Genomic DNA, 20,768 nt, shown 5'->3' on the forward strand with positions numbered 1-20,768 from the left:
GAAAAAGAAAGAAAATATTTTCCGTGTCCCCGCCTGCAGAGTCAGTGTGCGGTTTGGGAGAAAATGTGTCGGATATTTTGGGGCGGTCACGTGGGCGGGCGGGCTCCGAGAGGCCCCGGGACAGTCCCAGCCTAGAGCCGTGCCCCCCAGAGCCCCCCATTACCGCGAGCCCCTGACACTGCGACGCTCCATCCCCGCGACCATCCGACGCCGGGACCTTGGGGCTCGGCGGGCTCCCTTCCCCCTCCCTCCCCCTCCAGGTGAGTCAGGCGCGGAAGCAGGCTCGCTGCCGGCCTCAGGCGCCTCGGACGCCTGGGTCCGCGGAAGAGGCGCGCTGGGGGAGGGGGCGCTGAGGAGCGACCGGTCCCTTCCCTCCTGGGGCTGCTCAGGTTGTCTGCACGGTTTGAGAGGGGCTTCTTGCCCCCATTTGGGGGTCAGCCCTAGTGTGCGAAGGCAATGGAGAAAATCTTAGAGAGGCTGAGGATAAGCTCAGTTACCTACCTACTCCTCATTTGGGTGAAGAGGAGGGCAGAGCATTCGGGGAAGGATCTTCAGCCATGGGGCATCTACCCTCCCACTTTCGGGCTTGGAATGTGGGGACAGATGGGGCTCCTTCCTGTGGGGAGGGACAACTGCCATTACTTGGGCTTCCCTTGCAGGGCTCTGAGGAGTGGGTTCCATGGGCCAAACTGGTCCAAGTTCCTTCCTTCCCAATGAAATAGCCCAGCCTGGCATGGGAAGGGTAAAGGAAGAGTCCAGAGGCAAGTGATCCTGCCCTCTGAGTCCAGGAGTTTGGAAGGACAAGTGGATACGGTAGGGGGCTGTGAAGTTTCCTTGAACCACCAAGTCAAGATTTCCTCTGACATATCCCTAAGGCAAGGGTGCAGGTCTCGGCTCCGTCCAGCCTAGGTGCGGAGCCCAAATGGAACAAAGGGAGAGCGGGAACACAGGGACAGGGGCCCGGGAGTCTTAGTCCCGGAGCCCCATTGGCACTGCCTGCTACCTCTTGTCTTTAGCAGTTACAGCCCAGTCCCCTCAACCTGACCCTGCATGGAGGAGGGATCTTTGCAGGTGGTGAGAGGGAGAGGGTAAGAGTGTGCACAATTGTGCCCATGTCCAGGGTGGCTGGAATCCCAGCGCTCGAGTCAGAGGCTCCTGCCCTAACCGTCACACCTCAGATGCTGAGTTGGGCTTGGGGACCACAGCCAGTGTCCCATATCCTTCAGGCAAGAAAAGAAGAGGGGATGGCAGAGGGAGTGTGTCAGGGTTACTGTGCGCAGGGTACCCCAAGCTTATCCCTTTCCAAATTGACACCACACACACACACACACACACATGCTGTGGCTCAGAGCTTGGTAGGCAGCAATGGGAACGCCCCTCCACCCCGGCACACCCCCACCCCTGGCTCAGAAAGCCACCTAACTGGCACCTCCAGTTCCCCCCTCTGCCCCACCCTGCCCGTGCCCTCCGATGCCCACACACATTCCACTGGCATTGCCTGCCTGCCTCCTGGGTACTGCCCCTCCCTGGGACCAGTGGGGTGGAGGGAGGGCACCTGGGGATGAGAGGTGGAGACTCAAGGGTCCAGACTCCCCCAAGGGTGGCACAAGGCCAGGGAAACCCGGCCGGCCGCTGCCTCCTGGGGAGCGGGCTAGGGGCCCAGGCTAGAGCAGAGGATGCCTGGGTTCTCCGCCCAGGCTGGGGATAGGGTCATGGAAAAAGGTGGTCGTGTTTATACAGAGGGGAGGGGGGCAGCGGGTGGAGAGCAGCCGACAAGAGCGGCTTTGTTCCAGGCTCCGGGGCGGGCAGGGCGGCAGGGAGACGCGCCCCCCCCCTCCATCCGGCAGCCCCCTCGCCCATGCCCTTCCTTCAGCTCCACCTCAGCTCTAAGAGAAGCGGCTTTGTAAGAGCCCCTTCCCCCTAATCAGAACCCCCCAATCTGAGGCAGCATCTTGGGAGAAGAGAAGTGCTTTGTCCCTTCCACAGGTCCCCCACAACCAAGGCATCTGGGTCCCCAGTTCAAGAGTTCCTTTTAGTCTCTGCACCCCTGGCTTCAGTTCTTTGGTTCCTTCCTCTCCTTGGGACAGCAGAGACCCTGAGGCTCAGAAATGGGATGAATCTCTGCCCCTTACTCTCTTCGCTCTACTCCAAGTCGCTTCTTTGAGACAAATAGAAGGGAGGCAAGGGAGCGTTGGGCTGTCCTTGGCTCACCTGCCAGCCTCAGGCCTTCTTGAGGAGCAGGAGCCTGAACGGGCCCCCTGAAGCCCTCCCGCTACACTCTCAGGTCTCTGTTTCCCACCTGCAGGTGAGAGGCAAAGACAATGAGAGGCCTGGGACAAAGTCGCTTTCGGTTTGAGTCTGGGGAAGATGGTGGGGGGACCTATAGTAGCGTCTCACCCTTGGCACTGGAGGGGTTAATTCACCTGGAATGTGGCCAGGCCTGTTGAGCTATGGCCCAGGGGCCTCAGGGGCCCAGGACTCCTGGCTCCACCTGGGCTCTACCAGGTATGAAGACTTCAGGGAGTAGGGGAAGGCAAAGGAGAGGGACCTTGGGGGGCTCGGAGCTCAGACTTTTAGGGCCTGGGGCAACACTGGGCTGAAGAGTCGGAAGGTGCTGGGGATATGGGTGATGCCTGGTGAGGCGGAAAGGATGCTTCATGCATTGGGGCTGAGTGGAGGGTGGCGGTGTTGGATCTGAGTTCCTGAAACCTCCAGGACAATATACCCTCAGGGGCTTGAAAGTCAAGGTAGATGAAAGATAGAGAAGAAAGAAAGAAGGGAAGAAAAAGCAGAGGTACAAAAACTTAGAAATATGGATCTGAGAAAAAAATACTGATGGAAAGAGATGCAGAAATACCCATCACCTACCTCTAGGCCAGTCCACCCCGTGCTCCCTACGTGTTTCCCTCTCTGTGGGTCCTTCTCTGCCCATCTCCATTTTAGTTACAGTTCTGGCTGGTGGAGGAGGGGCCCAGGCTCAGGTGACTCTCACTCCCCACCCCACTAACTCCCTAGAGAGCTGGGTGGTTCTGGGGCTCCTGGGGAAGCTAACCTTTCCTTCACCAGCATCAGGAGAGGAACCACCTGCCTGGCCCTAGGATTCCCATTTCCTCCCTCTCTCCTTCCCCTCCCCCTTCCCCGGGCTCAGGTTGAAAATCTCAGGGGGCAAGCTACCTTTGAAGGAGGGGAGGAGGATGCAGAGAGGGCTTCCAAGAAGTAGGGCGCCCGAAGAAGAGAGAGAAGAGGAGGGAGAGAAGCAAAGTACTCTGGAGGAAAAGAGGACCAGGAGAGGAGCTCCCTGGCCTTGAACCTGGTTCATAGTGGGGATTCTATCAATGTCTGCAGCTGAAGGAGAGGTTGAAAAAGCAGTTAGAGGGTAAGGGATAACTGGAGACAGAAATAATGGAGAGAAGAAACTCAAAGAGGGAGTATTGAAGAAGGTGGAGAGAGAAAAAAAGCTAGTTAAAAGAGGTATGGCAAAAGAGAAGGAACAAAGAAATCATTTGAGATATTTACATAAAATTTACTTTGTGCTCTGCATTGTTCTAAACACTTTGCATCTGCTAAATTATTTAATCCTCACAACACCTTTATGAACTGGGCCCTATTATTATTCCCATTTTACATATGGGGAAACAGAACAATTAAGTAATATGCCCAAGGTCCCACAGCTAGCAAGTAATTTGGATGTGGGGGGGTGGCATTTCGAGTAGTCTGACTCCTAACCTTTACACTATACTCCTCCCCAGGCAGGTAAGGGCTCCAGAATTACAAAAAATTCATGTCTGCTCTCCCCAGGCTGGTAGAGAGTTTGAATCTTGGCTCTACCACTTACAACTATATGACCTTAAGCCGGTCATTCAGCCTCAGTTACCTCATTGCAAGCTGGGAATCCTAATCCCTACTTCACAGGATTGATGTGAGGTTTAAATCAAACATCAGGCATGGTCCCTGACGCACAGTGGGTGCAGAATAAATGGTCATTTCTCAGCCTAGGAGAACTCTCTGCCAGGAATCCTTGGACTGATCATTCACCTTGGAACCTCAGTTTACCCTTTGTGGAGCTAATCTGGTGGCTTTCTCTGAGCCTGCACAATCCCTGCCCTGCTTTCTGTACTCCTCCACCAGGGCCCTGAGCCCAAGGCAGTGCAAATTCAAGCAGCCAGGTAGAGAAGGCTTCCACCAAGAGAGGGCCGTGGGGCTTAGAACCTCAGAGTGACCTTTCTCACACTCTCTCTTTCCCTCTCTTTCTCCCTAGGACTCTTGGAGACCCAGTGGGCAGGCCGGGCAGGGTGGGCACGGAGCCCCCCAGGCCAGGGCAGTGGGCATGGGCGGGGGCTGAAGACCTCCCCTGCCCACTGCAGATCCCAGGGGACTCAGCCTCCCACACCGCAGCTGCCATGGCCACCAATAAGGAGCGACTCTTTGTACCTGGCGCCCTGGGGCCCGGATCTGGCTACCCAGGGGCAGGCTTCCCCTTTGCCTTTCCAGGGGCACTCAGGGGGTCTCCGCCTTTCGAGATGCTGAGCCCTAGTTTCCGGGGCCTGGGCCAGCCTGACCTCCCCAAGGAGATGGCCTCTCTGTGTGAGTCTCAGGGATCTTGGGGGTGAGGGCATGTGGAAACAGGACGGGCATTTGGAGGGTGGATGAGTGGAGGATATGGAAAATTATGATGGGAGGCAGGGGACGGTTGGCTCTGATAGAGGAGATGGAAGTGGTGGCAAGGAAGGGGTCTGGATGTGGGACAAATGGAAATGTTTTCAAATGAAAGGACTCCTACTCAAATAGGAGAGGCAAGTAGCATGCCTAAAATTGAGGAGTGAAAAAGTCTACCTCGTTGAAGGCTGAGCTTTCCTCCTGAGTCAGTCAACCAGCAAAGAGCACCAGATCAGGCCTGGGGAAGGCTGGGGCTGAGGCCTGCTTGCAGAGGAGGGGGCAGGTGGGTGGGTGGGAGAGAGCTGGGCTAGGAAATAGAGGTGTTTCAGAGACCAGTCAGTTGGCTCTGTGATTCAGAGGTAAAACAGTCTTGAATTTGAGAGAGGCTGCACGAAGCGAGCAAAGATAATCTAGTGCTAGGTGGCCAACGATGTTGTGGGGTCAGGGGGACTCTCCTGCTTGGTTTTGGGGGATGGCAACAGTCATAAAGGTGACTCGTGCACCATAAGTAATCCAGGGAGGCAGAAGTGGTGTTCCAGAAGCATCCTCTCCTCTAGCCAGGTGGGTTCTGGACTCCTCCCCTGCCTCCAGGTCTGGCCCATGGCCCACAGGCTGTGCAGATCCCTACTTGTCCCTCAAGCCTGTCTTCTTTGGGTTGAGCCTTTGAGTGCTGACAGCAGGCAATGCTTGGGCCTCTCCTCCTCTGGGTCCACCCTTCTCCCACTTTGTCACTGTTCCTCCTGGCCAGGCCAGCACAATTCTGGGAGCCCATGACCTGGAGGGCTGGGATCCTGGGCTCTGTGGGATAAAGGGTCAGCATGTAAGCTGGTAAGGAGAAGGCCTCACTTGGAAAGAAGGTGATTGAAACAGAGGCTGAGAGACAGAGAGGAACATTTCCAGAGAGATAGAGTCTTAGAAGGAGAGGAAAAGACAAAAAGATCAATATGCATCCTTTAGAACGCCACAAATTCAGAGAAAGAGGTGGAAGAGAAGGGCCTCTGCTTTCAGGAGGGGCACCCAGAGGGGTGTGTATGTGTAAGGGGGTGACTAGACTGGGCTGGCAGCTACACTGGAAAGTGTGTGCTCATCTGGAGAAGGCATGTATGTGTGTGTTCAGGCCATGTGCAGCGTGTGTGCACAGCATCTCTCTGAGACTGCTCATATACAAAATACCGGTATGTGCAACAAAGAGTCAGTGTGAGGAGTGAAGAGGCATTTAATAGGGCTGCTGACGTTGTGTCTGGTGTTTGGTGAGGCCTGCCAGTGGCATGTCTGTAGTCCAACAGGGGTTATTTGGGTGGCATGCAGGTGAACAGGAGAGCACAAAGCCCCTCTTTTTGGAAACCCCAGCTGGGTTTTCCTCTACCTCATTTGCACCCCCAAGCATGGGTCCCAGAGGTCTGGGGAGGTAGGAAGGAACGTGAATGTACTTCCTGCAAAGAGCCATACAACTCAATCATTCGGGACTTCATTTTTCCCAGGTCCTGAGGAAGGCAACTGAGGGAATTAGATTAAGGAGGGAGAGGGGCAAGAGAATGGTCCTGGGTTGGAGACAGCCAGAGAGAACGCTGAGAGCTAGGAGGAGGTCCCAGAGAAGTTTCCCCCAGGCCCCTGAACACTGGACTTATTGAAATCTAGGTCAGGGTTCAAAGTAAGGTCCAGTTAGAGGAAGGGGTCCCCAAAGGCAGCCTTGAGGGAGACAGACTGTGAAGAGACATTTGAAGGAGCCAGAACCAGGGCAGGTAGCTAGCAGGGGAGGGTGTGGCTGGCAGCGGGGGACAGGCCTGGGCAGAGAGGTGGCGGCAGGGTGAGGGGAGGAGGGGGAGGATTGGGCCCAGACAGCTTGGAAGGGGGTAGGGCAGGCAGCATCTAGTGGTAGTTGGGAGGGAAGGAGAGCAGGGAAGAAAGGATCCTGGAGTCTGGGGACCTCCCTGAGTGGAAGAGCAGCCCAAGGGTGAGAGGGTGCCATTCTCATTTTCTGAAATGCTGCCCCATTTTGACTCACACCATCTCAGGGAGAGGGAGTAAAGGTCTAAGTTTGATGCCAAAGCCATACTCACCTTCTGTGCTTCTCATCGCCCTCTTTCTCTTATTCTAAGGGAGGGAAGTCCATGAAGGAGCCTGAACTTCTGCCTGGGGTTCTCCCTGCTGGGTCCCTGGCTCCTTGGGAATCTCCATGTTGAAAGGGAAGTCTTACTCTCTCTCTTGGGGTCCTCCAGGGGCCTGAGTAGATGAGATGGGCTTCTCAGAACTGTGTAGGAGAGGAGGGGAGAGGTGAAGGGAGCTTATGCTGCAGAGGCAAGCACAGGCCTGCGTGCATGGGAAAGCAGAGGTGTGTGTGTGTGCATGCATGCATGTGCGGGGAACCCCCGGGGTCTGTGTCCCCGTGTATCTGTGTTGCTGCACACCTGCACGTGGGGGTGCTGTAGGTTTGCTCTTTCAGAGTATAGGGGAACAGAGTGTGAGGAGGGGGAAGGGAAGCTTCTCCTTTTCCTCCTCTTCTTGAGGACCTGGCCCAGTATGTCCTTCAAACTTGTCTTGGAAGATGAAGGCCCGGCCATGGAACCAGTGTCCCTGGGGGGGAAATGGAGGGCAGGCAGGCACAGGGAGAAGAAGATTCCTATTTTAAAAGAAACTGAAAAAAGAGAGCCTCACAGATCTAAAAGAGATGACAGAGAGAGGCACAGGCCAAAGGGCGCAGACACAGTGAGAACCCAGACCCTGAGAGAGGCAAGGAGAACACGCAGGCCGGTAAGGGAGCTGGGCGGGCGGCAGAGCAGGCCTCCTCGAGGAAAAAATCCCAGCCGACTGCCTCCTTTCCCCACCCCTCCCCGGCTCTCTCCTCCTCCGGCTCCAGCTCCAGCTCCAGGCGGACACAAACGGGGCTTTGATTGCAACAGGAAACCTCTCTGGCGGGGGGAGCTGGGCAAGCCGCCGCCGCTGGGGCCCAGGCTGCACCCCCCTCTCCTGGCCCCCAACTCAGTCCCAGCCCCCGTCCTACCCAGCGCTCCTCACATCCCTGCTTCGGCCGGGTCCCCCATTCACACCTCCCTACCTCATCTCTCCTCTGCTGCCGCACCCTCCACCAGAGACCCCTCCCACTGCCCTGGGCTATCCACCCTTCAGGTGGGACTTCTAAATTAGGATTTACCATTGGGGGGCAGGGCCAGCTTTGCTTTGAAATGCCCCCTCTTTAGCTTTGGAGGGAGAGTTTTGGAAGAGAGGGAGAATTTAGCTTGAAGAAGTTAGAGCCAGTTCTCCTCAAGCTCCATCCAGAAGTTGTGTGTGTGTGTGTGGGAGGAGTTAGTTGTCTCTCCCCCCAGGGTCCTTCCTTGGCCAAACTCATCTTTGCTAGGTGGTAGGGGCTCAGAGAGATGACCACACAAAAGTTGGTGCTAAAGGCCTCAGTAGTGGGGGAGGGGTACACTCTTGTTTGCCTCTGGGGCCAAGCGCCTTTGCGGGGCTCTAGCTGGGATGTGTGTGTGTGTGTGTGGATGGTGAGGGTGTATGTGTGCCGTGGTGGTGGGGATCATAGAGAAGGGGGTGAGTCAGGCAGCAGCCCCCCCTCATACTCCCACCAGGCTGGTGGAGAACATCTGGTTCCCATGAAATGCTAGAAGGCTAATGGGTCTAATTGCTGCAATAAGGGCTGGGGGAACTTTGGGGGAAAGAGGGGGCACTAGATTCCCCCCAGCCTCTTGCTTTCTCCCTAAGGCTCTACTGTCTGTCTGGATGGGGGCTTGGGGTTGATAGGAAGGATGGGCTTGGACACCCTAAAGCCTGATCCACAAGGTCCTCTTTCCCTGCAATGCCTGGGAAGCACACACAGATGGGAGGATGAGTAGTGGGGTGCATCTGGTGAAGAGAAAGGGGGCTACTGAGGACTCGTGGCTTCCAAGAACGCCCCCCTTCCTATGCCCTGCTCCCAACCCCCCTCCCAGTGGCCTGGCCACTTCTGGTTCTAATTACCAACCAGGCAGGCCTGACTTAATTGGGACCTTTCAGATTTCGGGGGCGGGGGGGGCGGCGACGAGGACTGACAGTCTTAAATTGACTAATCAGGGTGTGTACCCCCCTTGTTTTGGGGGTGCTCCCCATTTTGCGTGTAATTGATTTTTTTTTTGTCTCTGCCTAATTCAAGTCAGAAACCTGCCACTCCCTTTTCTTTCTTTTTTTTTTGGGCGCGCGCGCGCGTGTGTGTGGCTGGGATCCAGAAAGGGGACATTTGGGATTGGGGTACAAGCGGGAGCTCACCCTGGGTTAGAAAGAGCAGCGCGGTTCCCCCTCCATCCCCTGCTTCAAGCTGCCCAGTCCGCCCCGCCACTCGGCGCCGCCATCCTCTTCCCGCCCCCCACCCGCAAGCCCTCCCAGTCGGGTCCATCCCCCTTCCCCCTTCGCCCCCCAGCCCTGCCACCTCAGTCCCCGGCAGCCACCGGGGTCCCTCCCCCGCCTACTCTGGCACCCCTTCCTACTCTTTATTTTTCCGAGCCGGAGCCCACTCTTGCAGCACCCCGGTGCGCCCCCCACCCAGTACAAGCGATTCTTAGAAAAGCGCGCCCCGCCCAGGCCCAGCCACCGCCGCCGGGCGGGGGAAGGGGCCGGGCCGGGCGCCTCTCCCGCTCCCTCGGCGCTCCCGGTGTGAGCGGCGCTGACAGAGCCGGCTGGGCAGGCCCGCCCGGCGGCCGGGCGGGGCGCGGGGGAGGGGGCGGTTTCCGGGAGTCGCCGCCGCTGGCGCTGTCCCGGGGCCAGGGCCCCCGATTCGGCCCAGCCCTGCCTGGGCAAACTCATGACGTGGCCAAACCCCCGCCCCCCTCACCCCTTTCTCCGCCGGGTGAGGGCGCTCAGTGCCCGGAAGGGGCAACCACGGGAACAGCGAGGCGGCCCTTGGAGATCTGAGAGGCACTAAGTGTGCAACTGAGAGAAGGGGCAGTTATTGCCCCTGGCGGGAATATTTTATGACCCTGAGGGCAGTTAATGACTAGAAGCGCAGTCGTTGCCGAGGAGGACACTTGGCACTTTGGGGGCAATTGACACGGTAGAAACTCTGCGGGAGGGGAGTTGGCACGCAGGAGGGCAGTTTCGTCTGAAGTGCAGTTGGCACTGAAGGGACAGTTTGGGGGGGTAGTTTTGTACTTTTAAAAGTGAAGTTAGGCTCGAAGAAGGGGCAGTAAGAGGCAGCTGAGGCGCTTAGGTAGTTTCAGTCGTGGGATGGGGCTTCGGGGATTTGGAGAGAGGCGAGCCGGGACGCAGCGGAGGAAAGACAGCTCCGGCTAGGAGGGGTAGACTTTGGGCTGCTCTGGAGGAGGCGGAGGGACTCCGCCGCGGCGCTGGCGACGGCCTGGGCGGGGTGGGGCGGGGCTGGGTCAGGAGGAGGTGAGCGCGCCCGGCCACCCGCCCCGAGGGGGGTTCCCGGAGAGTTCACGGCGGGAGCGCGCTCCGGCCCTTGGACCGGGGGTGGGGAAGACGCGAAGGAAGGAGGAGGCCGCGCGCGCTGAGCCGCAGGAATGTACTGTTCGGCCCTCCAGCGCGCGCGCGGAGGGAGAGGGAGGAGCCAGGCCTGGGAATGGGTGGGGGAATGGGGTGGTGGTGGAGGTAGAGCAGGTCCCGGGCTCTGGGGAGCCTTCTCGTTCCCCTCTCCCTAGTCATCCTTGATACTCCTGTCCGCATTGACTTGTATGAAAAGGAGAGTGTTGGTGGGGGAGGGAGTGGAGAGGGGGTGAGGAAGAACTCTTATGAGAAAGAAATGCGCGTGCTTGGTTCCTCTACTCCTTCCCCTATCCCGACTAGGGCACTCACCTAAGTGCAAATGCGTGCAAAACCTCCGGGTTGTGGAGAGAGAATACTTGCAAGCACTCTCCCGAATCAGGTGTGCATGCACACACGCTTGCGCATATGATTTTATGTGCGTGCAGACAAGTATGTGCATTATTGCATATTTGCAAACGCTTCGTGCCTGCTAAGATAAATGCATGCACGTTGTGTGTCTAAGCATGCAGGCACGCCACGGAGCGAGTGTACGTCTGTCTGTGTGTGCGCGCTCCATTCCCATCGGCGCTCCTCTTGGTGCCCGGCCCCCTTCGCTCTCCAAGCCCCACCCCCCACCCCTCCGGGCTTCGCTTTTACAAAAGGTCTCCCCAGTGCTAGCTGCGGAGGCGCCCAGAGTGAGCCGGCCAGCGGCTGAAGTGGCAGCCCCGGCTTCGCGCCCCGCCCAGTCTCTTTCCCCTGCTGGGGATCCCCCTCTTCCCCGCCCACCCCTTACCCCCCATGCAGCCCGGAGCCCTATGGTAGCCCTCCCCCTCCCCCCCCTCCAGGAGCGGGGCGCCGCCGGGGGAGGAGGGGGAATCGGCTGCGGGTCCTTGGTGTTCCTAGCACCCAGCTTCCCTCCAAGCCGGGTCGCGATGTACGACTGCATGGAAGCGTTTGCCCCGGGTCCGCGACGGCTGTACGGGGCGGCGGGGCCCGGGGCTGGCTTGCTGCGCAGAGCCACCGGCAGCTCCTGTTTCGCCGGACTTGAGTCCTTTGCTTGGCCTCCACCCGCCAGTCTGCAATGTAGGTACCGGAGTCCGGAGGTGGGGTGCGGGGTGCAGAAGAGTGAGTAAGGGATGAAACTGGGGTGCAGGCGGAGATACTGGCCCTTTAAATGTGAGGGCGGTGTGTGTAGGAAAGGGGGGTACTGGCCCTTTAAACGTGGGGGCCTCAGCGACTCCTTTGGGTGTGTGCAGTACTGTTTGGAGTGTGTGTGGTTTTTATGGTGGGTGTTTAGCTAAGATCTGTGGTTGATGCCACTCCAGAGTTCCTGGGATGAGGAACCCATCCCCTGTTTTGGTAGTTTGTGTCCACAGGTCCTTGGACCCAGAGGGGTATGACACCGAGGCCCGTGGGTGGCATTTGTAAAGTCCATGTGGGAAATTGGGAGTGTAAAAGATATTTGCAGAGCGTGTGAATCCCTGGAGTGTGCAGAGCCTTGCCGAGGTGGTGTGCGTGTGGGTGTAGGGGTCTCCCCAGGGACTGTCGCTCTCAGACAACCTTGGCAGGTCTGCATGGCCCTGTGTGGGGATGTTTGTGGGGTGAGGCCAGGAGGGCGTGTGCCCCTGCATGGCTGTGGGGGTGGTTTTGGAAAGTGATGTGTGCGAGAGTGCATCCTGTGTGTCCTCCCACCGGGGTTGGGAAGGGGTTGTGCACACAGCCAGGCGAAGGCTCTGAAGCCCACCCCATCCCCACCCCCCAATTTCAGAAAGAAAGAAATTTGCAAGTGTGTGTATGGTTGTATGCAGAGAGGTGACTCTTCCAATGGCTCCAACACACAACTTGAGCAGGAAGCGAAAAGTTTAAAGGAAAGTCTGGTGTGCGGTGGGGTGGCCTGGAGGGGACGGCGGCAGAAGGAGTTCAACAACTGGGTCCCCAAATAGCCATCTTCCCTGCTCTGTGAAATGGGAGATGCCAGCCCTGGGGCCCTGGAACCCCTTTCCAGAGTGGTAATAAAAAGCTGGGGACTGAGAGGCAGTAAAAATGAAGTCCAGATGAGAAGCGTCTTTGAAGCCTGGGCCGCAGTGTTTGGCGGGGGTGGGATATGGGGAGGGGCCGGGAGGAGAGCCTGGAACACCCCCCAAATTTACGCGGGGATGGGATTGAGCTCGTAGCCCGGGTGCGGGCTTCAGGGGACGAGGGGCTCGGGGGCACGCTAGGAAGGGGCGGGCGGCGGGCGGGGCGGCGGACGCTGAGGGAGTGCGCACGCCGGGTCACCGAGCCCCGCCAACGCGCCTCGCTGCTTGGCACTCGGCAGCGCTGTTTACAAGTTCAGCTTTTTTTTTTTTTGGTCTTTTTTTTTTTTTTTTTGTCTTTTGATTCCGGAGCAGAACTGCTCAGATTTAACGACAGGGAGACTGGAAGAGGGAGGTGGCAAACAGGAGGCTGCACTTTTGGGGTGGGGTGGGGCAAGAATGAAAAGCGTGGCATTTAAAGGGTGAAGAAAGAAACATGGAACTATTGCTTTGCACCAAATCCTGGCAAATTCTTAATCTTCCCCTCATTGCCCAATAGGTTGGGGAACTGGGAGGGGGCAGTGGGGAGGGCATCTCTTCAGGAAGGGTTTTTTGTGTGTGTGGGGCCTGGGCAGCCCTTTTTCAGGCCTATGGAAGCCTTTTGGAATTGACTGGCAGCAGGGTTTTACATTTCTATCTGGGCTAATAATTTTGGCCGCTAGGGTCCTGGCGGGCAGATGAAGCCAAGCTTCGGGCCTGCCCCCACACACTTTCCGAGGAAAAGTAGTTCAGACCTGTGTGTCTAAACTGGGGAAGGAAAGGTCTTCTGAGGGGAGGGCGGGCTGGTGTGTTTGTGCATGTTTGGAGGTTTCGGTGTCCTGGTGCTGCGTTGGCAGGCTGGGCTGTTTGTCTGGTGGTAGAGCGGTTCGCCTGCAAATGTGAAGCTGAGCACTGGGTGTTGTGTGTTGGCTTTGTGACTTCGTGCTCCACCTCCGTGGTGAGACTGGCATGTGTGCCCTTCTGCCTGCCTGAGTCCTTCCCCTGCGCCAGGGACCCGTGAGAGTTCAGGAGCCCGTTTGATATGGCTGGTTTTGTGCCCTGTGTGTTGTTGATGTGTGGGAGTGTGTGTGCGTGTCTCTGAGGAGGTGTGTGTCAGTTTGTGATTCCCAGCTTCTGAGCCCTGGGCCTCGCAGCTGGGAGCGTTTACAGCCGGTTATAAAGAGTTTGTTTGAAGCTCCGCTCAGCCTGGCCAGGAATTTCCTCAATTTCAGCAATTTGGGCTTTAAAAGGAAAAAAAAAAAACCCAGAGCCCACCCCCCTTCCACCCAGCAGGGGCCCCTGCTCTAGCCCAGCCTGCCTTGCCTTGGGGCTCCTGCTGTGGCAGAAGCAGCAGCCCCAAGGTGGGCTCTGGTCCCAGGGCTGAGGAGAGGAGTAGACCCAACTTGCCTTCCCTCATCCGCCGCCCCCAGGTTGACCCCAGCTCCGCCGGACTCCGCTTTAGAGTCCAGGGGGTACGGGAGGGGTGGGGAGAATGGGTGACAGTGCCACTAGATTGGAAAAGCTGCCCGAGGCCTGGCCCCCTGCGGCCCCCAGCCTTATAATTGGCTGGCACTGCCCCATGCCAGGCTGACCGCACCCAGGCCCTTGTGCAAGAGAGGAAATGAGGCAGCGCTCTGCGGGCAGGGAGGGCGTCAGCGCCCAAGCGAGCACCACCCCACGCACAGGCCCGTGGGTGGTGGGGAGAACATGTGCCCTCAGAGGATACTGTGGTGGGCCTGAGGAGCACAGAGGCCCTGCGAGGCCCCGCCCCTGGTTCTTTCCTCCCCTCCTCTCTCCTTTTTCTTGGGGAATCTCACTCCAGCAAGATTCTTATGTTAATTGACTCTGTGTGTGTGTGTGTGTGTGTGTGTGTGTGTGTTGGGGGATGGGGAAGGCTTCCCTCCTGTGGGGTGGGTGGAGCTAGCCTGGAACCCAGGCATCCTGGACATTCCTTTAGCCCTTGGGGCTGCACCAGGCCCGAAACTACCGACCAGGTGGGCTGCAGAGGGTTGGAAGGGAGACGGTGTTCATGAGGTAGGCAGGACGCTTCTTGGGGGAGGTCTTAAGGTTTTCTTGCATTACCGCGGGCCCTCCAGGTTTGGGCAATAGGCCCTACATGTTGAGTAGTTATTATAGAGTCTCCTAGTGTCTGAAGGTCAACCGAGCACTCAAAAACGATGTTCTCAGCAGCCTCCTGAACAGAGGGCGCCCTCTACACACTAGGCCACTATTCGGGGTGTGGACTGAGACCCCTTTCGAGAGCTGCGATTGAGTATTGGCGGAGGCAGCTTAGGAGTGGAGATCCAGGCTCAGAAAGGGTCCCGAGCTAAGTCCCCTCCCCTGGCAGCCCTGTTTCCCCACTGTCACCAGACTTCTCTGGTTTGCTACCCTCCCAACAGCTTCCAGACCTAAGACTCTGACTAAATAACCTCAAATCCCCTTCACAGCTTTTCTGACTCGTGGCCACTTTGATCTAATCAGAAGACCAGAGTACCTTGGCCCCACCACCAGCTGGCAGTGTGGCTGGCGCTGGGCTGGTCCCTTTTCCTCTTGGCCTCAGTTTCTTCAGGTGTACAATAAGGCCTTCAAGTGTAAAGTAAGGCCATTGCATGTTCCCTTACCTACCTTCCTGATACCTGGGCCCCATTTGCTCCACCCTCTCAGTGGTCTTTGGGAAATAGGACAGTGGAGATTGTTCGGGGGTAGTATGAGAAGGAAAAACCTGGGGATTAGCTCCCCTGTACTCGTTGAGAGAAGATGAGTATTCCAGCAGGTCATTCTTCCAGGTGCCAGCCACAGGTGGCCTGCAATTGCCTACTCCTCTCCAGATCTATTGTCCCATGGGGAGAAGAATGGTGGGAGGTAAAGTGCCTGACAAGGAGCAGAGGGGCCAAAGTGGCAGGGAGAGTCCTGGGAGTTCATGGAGAGTGTAGAGCTGGCTCTACCAATCCACTTTATAATTGGAGAAACTGAGGTCTAGAGTAGTTATCTTCCCAGATGGCCTTGACCTGGAATTTGGAGAGAGGAGCTGTGTCATGTAGGGCTACTGGCATTACTGTGGGGGAAGTTGGCCGGAGGTGGGAGGTAGGCGAGGATCACAGTGAGCTGCCATGATAGTGGTTGTTTGGTGGAGGGGTGAGGGGTTCTAGGAGTATTTGCTGCAGGGCTCTACAGGGTGTTGGGACCAGTGTGCTTTGGTAGCAATGTTGTCACCGCTGGACCGGAGGAGGAAGTGGGAACAGGGTGTGTATGATGAGGAGGTTGAGAGACCTGAGGGGTCTTTCTCCCCCAACGCTCACATCGCTCCTTCCCCACCAGCGGTGGAGACACAGAGCACCAGCTCCGAGGAGATGGTGCCCAGCTCACCCTCGCCCCCTCCACCTCCTCGGGTCTACAAGCCGTGCTTCGTGTGCAATGACAAATCCTCTGGCTACCACTATGGGGTCAGCTCTTGTGAAGGCTGCAAGGTGTGTACGTGGTGGGGGGTGGGTGAATTGGGGATCCAGAGGGTAAGAGCAGAGGCCAGACCAGAGGAGTAAGGTCCCGGGAGCGAGCGGGCGGGCACGTGTAGGGTGGGAGGGGGCTGCTTTGCGCATAGGTGGATCATAATCGACTGGGCAAGGCCCGGGGCCACCCGCAAGGCCTGGGAGAGCCTGGCACGCCCAGCCTCCTGCCTCAGTGACCCCACCACCACCACCACTCCAGGGCTTCTTCCGCCGCAGCATCCAGAAGAACATGGTGTACACGTGTCACCGTGACAAAAACTGTATCATCAACAAGGTGACCCGGAATCGCTGCCAGTACTGCCGCCTGCAGAAGTGCTTCGAAGTGGGCATGTCTAAGGAAGGTTAGGCCCCTAGCCCTGGCCTGCTCCGGAGCCCTCCAGGCCTGTCCCGGGGTTGCCGCCCTCTTCCCTTTGGCCCCACCCCTTCCCTGACCTCCCGAACCTGGCCTGCCCTGGGGTACTGCCTCCCCCCTGACCAGTCCTATCTGATTAGCTCCATTCGCCCACAGGCGTCACCCCTTCCCCTCTGCCGGGGCTTAAGCCTTCCTCTGAATCAGTGAATGGGGCATAAGGTTTCTTGGGGGAAGTGAGGGGCCTGCCAGTCCCCTCCCCTGTTCCCGGGACTGAGCCTGAGGAGGATCTGGGGTGCCTCCCCCACCCCCGCCATTGTGCTGCCAAGGCTATAAGTGGATATCCTGCCGCCTGCATATCCTGCCCCCCCCCCCACCAGCTCCTGCAGGGTGACAGGAAGGGCAGGATGGAGCCCAGTGGCCTGGGGAGGGAGCAGGGGCTGCAGGCCCTGGGTGGGGCTGGGGAAAGCCAGCCTGGGAACCGGAGTTAATGTAGATGAGGAAACTGAGGCACTGATTTGGGTCCCTGGGAGCAGATTTTTATTGATAGGGACTAAGCACGATAAATCAGGATGCGAGAAAACATTCAGAGGGAGGATCCGAGGGTTCTGACCCTCTCCTTGTGCCTCCACCCCCAAGCTGTGCGGAATGACCGGAATAAGAAGAAGAAAGAGGTGAAGGAAGAAGGGTCCCCTGACAGCTATGAGCTGAGCCCCCAGTTAGAAGAGCTCATCACCAAGGTCAGCAAAGCCCATCAGGAGACCTTCCCCTCGCTCTGCCAGCTGGGCAAGTACACCACGGTGAGGAGCAGGCCAGGCTGCGGAGGGCAGGGAGCTGTTTGCTTGGGGCAGTGGGAAGGGGTTGTATTGGGACCTATGGTCTGGAACTGAGGGCATCAGAAGAAAGACCCTGGGGGAAGGCAGAGCGGAGAACTTGGGGTATTGGCAGAAAGAAGGCAGCTCCCAGGGACAGGGTTTATTTTGGATTCCAACCCCCTCCCCCAGAACTCAAGCGCTGATCACCGAGTGCAGCTGGATCTAGGGCTGTGGGACAAGTTCAGTGAGCTGGCCACCAAGTGCATCATCAAGATCGTGGAGTTTGCCAAGCGACTGCCTGGCTTTACAGGACTCAGCATTGCTGACCAGATCACTCTGCTCAAGGCCGCCTGCCTAGACATCTTGGTAGGTTAGGCCCTCTGCCCGCCCTGGCCCGTGTGCCCGCCTACCCAGCTGAGCACCTCTTCTCAGTTCCCTCCCAGTCCCACTGTACCGAAGCCTTAGACAGCTCTGAAAGCACCCTGCATCCCACACGTGGCCGAATTCAAGCTGATTCGAGACCCTCAACAATGCCTTGATCCAAACAAAGGTTTTCTTACCTGCCCTCCCCACCTCACCCCATTTTGGAACTCCTGGGGCCCTCCTCTTGCAGATTCCAAGGGTCTTTTTGTCTTAACCCCTGCACCCAAGACCTGATCCTAGATTTCTGGGCTCCCTCTTTCCTCCTGACTTCTCAGTTCCTCCCCTTTCTGCCTTCCTCACCGTGCCTGCTTCAAGTGCTCTCCCTCTGGACCTAACCTCCTCACTTTCCCCCTGCACGTAGGCTGCCCTGGACACGCATCTTCCCCCTCTTCCCCATCCCCTTATGTATTTGTCTGTCTCCCCAGAGCCAGCGCTAACCGGCCCCCTTCCCCTACCTCCTCCAGATGCTGCGCATCTGCACTCGATATACCCCAGAGCAGGACACCATGACCTTCTCCGACGGGCTGACCCTGAACCGGACCCAGATGCACAACGCCGGCTTTGGGCCCCTCACGGACCTCGTCTTTGCCTTCGCCGGGCAGCTCCTGCCTCTGGAGATGGATGACACCGAGACGGGGCTGCTCAGCGCCATCTGCCTCATCTGTGGAGGTACGGGGCGCCCCCTGGCGTTTGCTCTGACTCCTTGCCCACCACGCCCCAACCTGATCTCCGAGGGAACCTCGGTCCCTTTAAAAGCCCTGGGTTTGTGCCGCCTGGCCCCATCCACAGACTTCTCAGATCCAACGCAGGCTCGCCAGCAGCCTGGAACATAAGACAAAAAAGAGGGGCAGAGGCAGGGGTAGCTGAGGAGACCTCAGATGTTGGTGCTGAGATGGTTCCAGGCAGGAGTGATTGATCAGAGAAATCCTCTGGCTGAAGGGGAGAAGGTACAGGGCTCAGGGCAGGGGAGAATAGCGTGGGTGGGGCTCAGGGTCGATAGGTGAAGGGCTGATGGCAGGCAGGGTCAGTTGGGGATCTGTCACTGTGCCCTCCCCATCTCTTCCTTCAGTTCCTGCCTCTCTCACTCCACCGTGCTTGTCCCACAGACCGCATGGACCTGGAGGAGCCCGAGAAGGTGGACAAGCTGCAGGAGCCACTTCTGGAAGCCTTGAGGCTGTATGCCCGGCGCCGGCGGCCCAGCCAGCCCTATATGTTCCCAAGGATGCTCATGAAGATCACCGACCTCCGGGGCATCAGCACCAAGGGTTAGTCAGGCGGGAGCCTTCCCTCTGCATCTTCCCAGAGCTGCTGGTCCCCCACATCAGGACACCAGGACAGCCTGGTTGAGGGCCAGGCTGCCGACACTGGAATCCTAGCTTTGCCACGTACTAGGAGGGAGACTTTGGGCAAATCCCTCGACTTTTTGTACCTCCATTTTCTCGTTTGTAAAATGGGGAATATCAACACTTCCTCAGAAGGTTTCCATGAGGACTAAATGCATTCATGCACAATGTGCTCAGAACGGCATGGAACTAAAAAATCAGTTGTTTAGTTGCAGTAGCCACATGTGGCTGTGGACTGCTGCGGTGGACAGAGCAGTTATGTCTGTCAATGCAGAAAGTTCAATTGGACAGTGCTAGCTTAGAAGGATGCCTGGCACATAGTAAGAGTTAGATAAAATTAGCTATTATTATAAATGTTTATTAAGAACAGGCCGAGGAACAACTGGATATGAGAGGGTGGGGTGCCTCGGGGGCGGGGCTGGAAGTTGAGAGCCTGTGATCTTTGAGGAGAGGGTCTGAAAGAACGGGCTGCATAGGCAGGCTTGGGAGAGACCAGGTAGAGGTTCTACCCACAGGAACCCTAGAGTGGGGAGAGGGTGAGCTGGGCAGGCCTGTGCTTGGGAGGCAGAGGGCAGGTGAGAAAGAGCAAGGTTAGGGAGGTGGCCTCAAGGGGCGTGGGCCTCGGCCCGCCCTGAGCTTCTTTGCTTTTCCATCACAGGCGCAGAAAGGGCCATTACTCTGAAGATGGAGATTCCAGGCCCCATGCCTCCCCTGATCCGAGAGATGCTGGAGAACCCTGAAATGTTTGAGGATGACTCCTCACAGCCTGGTCCCCACCCCAAGGGCTCCAGTGAGGATGAGGTTCCCGGGGACCAGGGCAAAAGGGGCGGCAGCCCCCAGCCTGACCAGGGCCCCTGACTTCCCCTGCTGTAGGGGTTGGGGCTCCAGGCAACAGACTGACCATCTCCCAAACACCACCGGAGACTGGGAGAGGACCTGCTCTGCCCACTCCCCGCCCCTTCCAGTCAGCTCCTTGTTTTTGCCAAAGTTTCCAGGGGTGCCTCTGTGTTCATCCCCTTGCTCTAACAGCCTCCCTCTCCAGTCCCGGGGGGCCCGCCCTGCCCCCACCAGGAGAGAGGGCAGAGGGGCAAGCCTGGATCTGGACTCTAAAATCTCAGCGCTGCCCCTCAGATATACCAGGGTCCCAGGGTCCCTAGGGTGGGAGGAAGACTCCGCTATGCCACAGCCCCTTCCCCTGCCAGGTGCTTAGGCCTCTGGGAGCAAATAGGAAAACACTAGAGACCGAAAGGGGGACATAGGGGGAGGGCTGAGCCCACCCTCTCTCCCTCCCCTTGGTGCCTAATGCTGCGTAGTGCACCTGCCAGGTGCTTGCTGTCCTCTGTGCCATGCTCAGGGTGGGGGCAGGCTGGGCCCTGCATTTCTGTGGGGGGCCAGAGGGTGGAAGGACGGATGCAGGTCCATTCTGCATGTCTTCGCTGAGGCCCAGAGTTTACCCTGTGCCCTCCGTTACAAGACTCCCCCAGCCCTGCCATGTGCCTTGGGCTCCCCCGCCCCCCATCTCAGCCATCGGGGCAGGGACCCTCCTACACTACAGAGGGACCAGGGGATCCCTATCCTTCCAGTGCCTTGACCCCTTCACCCCCAGAGCAGCTTGGCCTAGGGACGGGGGAGGGCTGCTTAGCTGATCCTGCCCTGACCCAGAGGAAGCCTCTATTTATTTATTAGCTTTTGTTTACACCCTGGACTTGACCCCTTCCTCCAGGGGTCTTGGGAGGGGGAGCCCAGGGCCCCTGTGACCCCTCCCTTCTTCCTCCAATCCCCAGTTTGTATTTAGCTGCCAAATAAGATTCCCAGGGGCTCCCCGTTTTCTCTGGGGGGTCAGGGTGCTGTCCCCTCCCCCTCTGTTTACATCTCCCCTCCACCCCGCTGTATCCCATATTGCTGAGTTTTCTATTTTTGCAAAATAAAGTGATGGAAACTCATGGGATGTGGCTCCCTCTAGGAGGTGGAAGGGTAAATGGCTAGCTCTCCTGGGGAGGGAGCCGGTCAGAAGAGTGACTTCCTAATGTACAGGATTTTGCAGCTTTCTTACGGGGACAAAGGAAGTAGAATGAAAATTTGTCTCTGGGGCCTTCCACAACCGCCACCTGTGGGTTCTTACCTTGGCCCTGTGGCCCTCCCGGAAGGCAGGAGTG

General features: G+C 57.9%; 1 protein-coding gene across 3 annotated transcripts; it reads left to right on the forward strand.

The window, feature by feature from the left end:
• The first annotated feature begins 42 nt into the window (after positions 1 to 42).
• RARG (retinoic acid receptor gamma) lies at positions 43 to 20,555 on the forward strand. Of its 3 annotated transcripts, XM_058308157.2 has the most exons (9): positions 43 to 260; positions 4,259 to 4,584; positions 15,495 to 15,643; positions 15,882 to 16,023; positions 16,671 to 16,831; positions 17,036 to 17,212; positions 17,734 to 17,938; positions 18,376 to 18,534; positions 19,271 to 20,555. In XM_058308157.2, exons 2-9 carry the CDS (start codon positions 4,401 to 4,403, stop codon positions 19,468 to 19,470), a joined length of 1,377 nt encoding a protein of 458 aa, XP_058164140.1. In that variant the 5' UTR covers positions 43 to 260; positions 4,259 to 4,400; the 3' UTR covers positions 19,471 to 20,555. The 3 variants fall into 3 exon arrangements, with proteins under 3 accessions (XP_058164140.1, XP_058164139.1, XP_058164142.1); XM_058308156.2 differs by lacking the exons at positions 43 to 260; positions 4,259 to 4,584 and adding an exon at positions 10,840 to 11,205; XM_058308159.2 differs by lacking the exons at positions 43 to 260; positions 4,259 to 4,584 and adding an exon at positions 12,509 to 14,772.
• The last annotated feature ends 213 nt before the right edge of the window (positions 20,556 to 20,768 follow it).

The sequence above is a fragment of the Dasypus novemcinctus genome, chromosome 12 (assembly GCF_030445035.2).
Source record: "Dasypus novemcinctus isolate mDasNov1 chromosome 12, mDasNov1.1.hap2, whole genome shotgun sequence".
Taxonomy (NCBI): domain Eukaryota; kingdom Metazoa; phylum Chordata; class Mammalia; order Cingulata; family Dasypodidae; genus Dasypus; species Dasypus novemcinctus.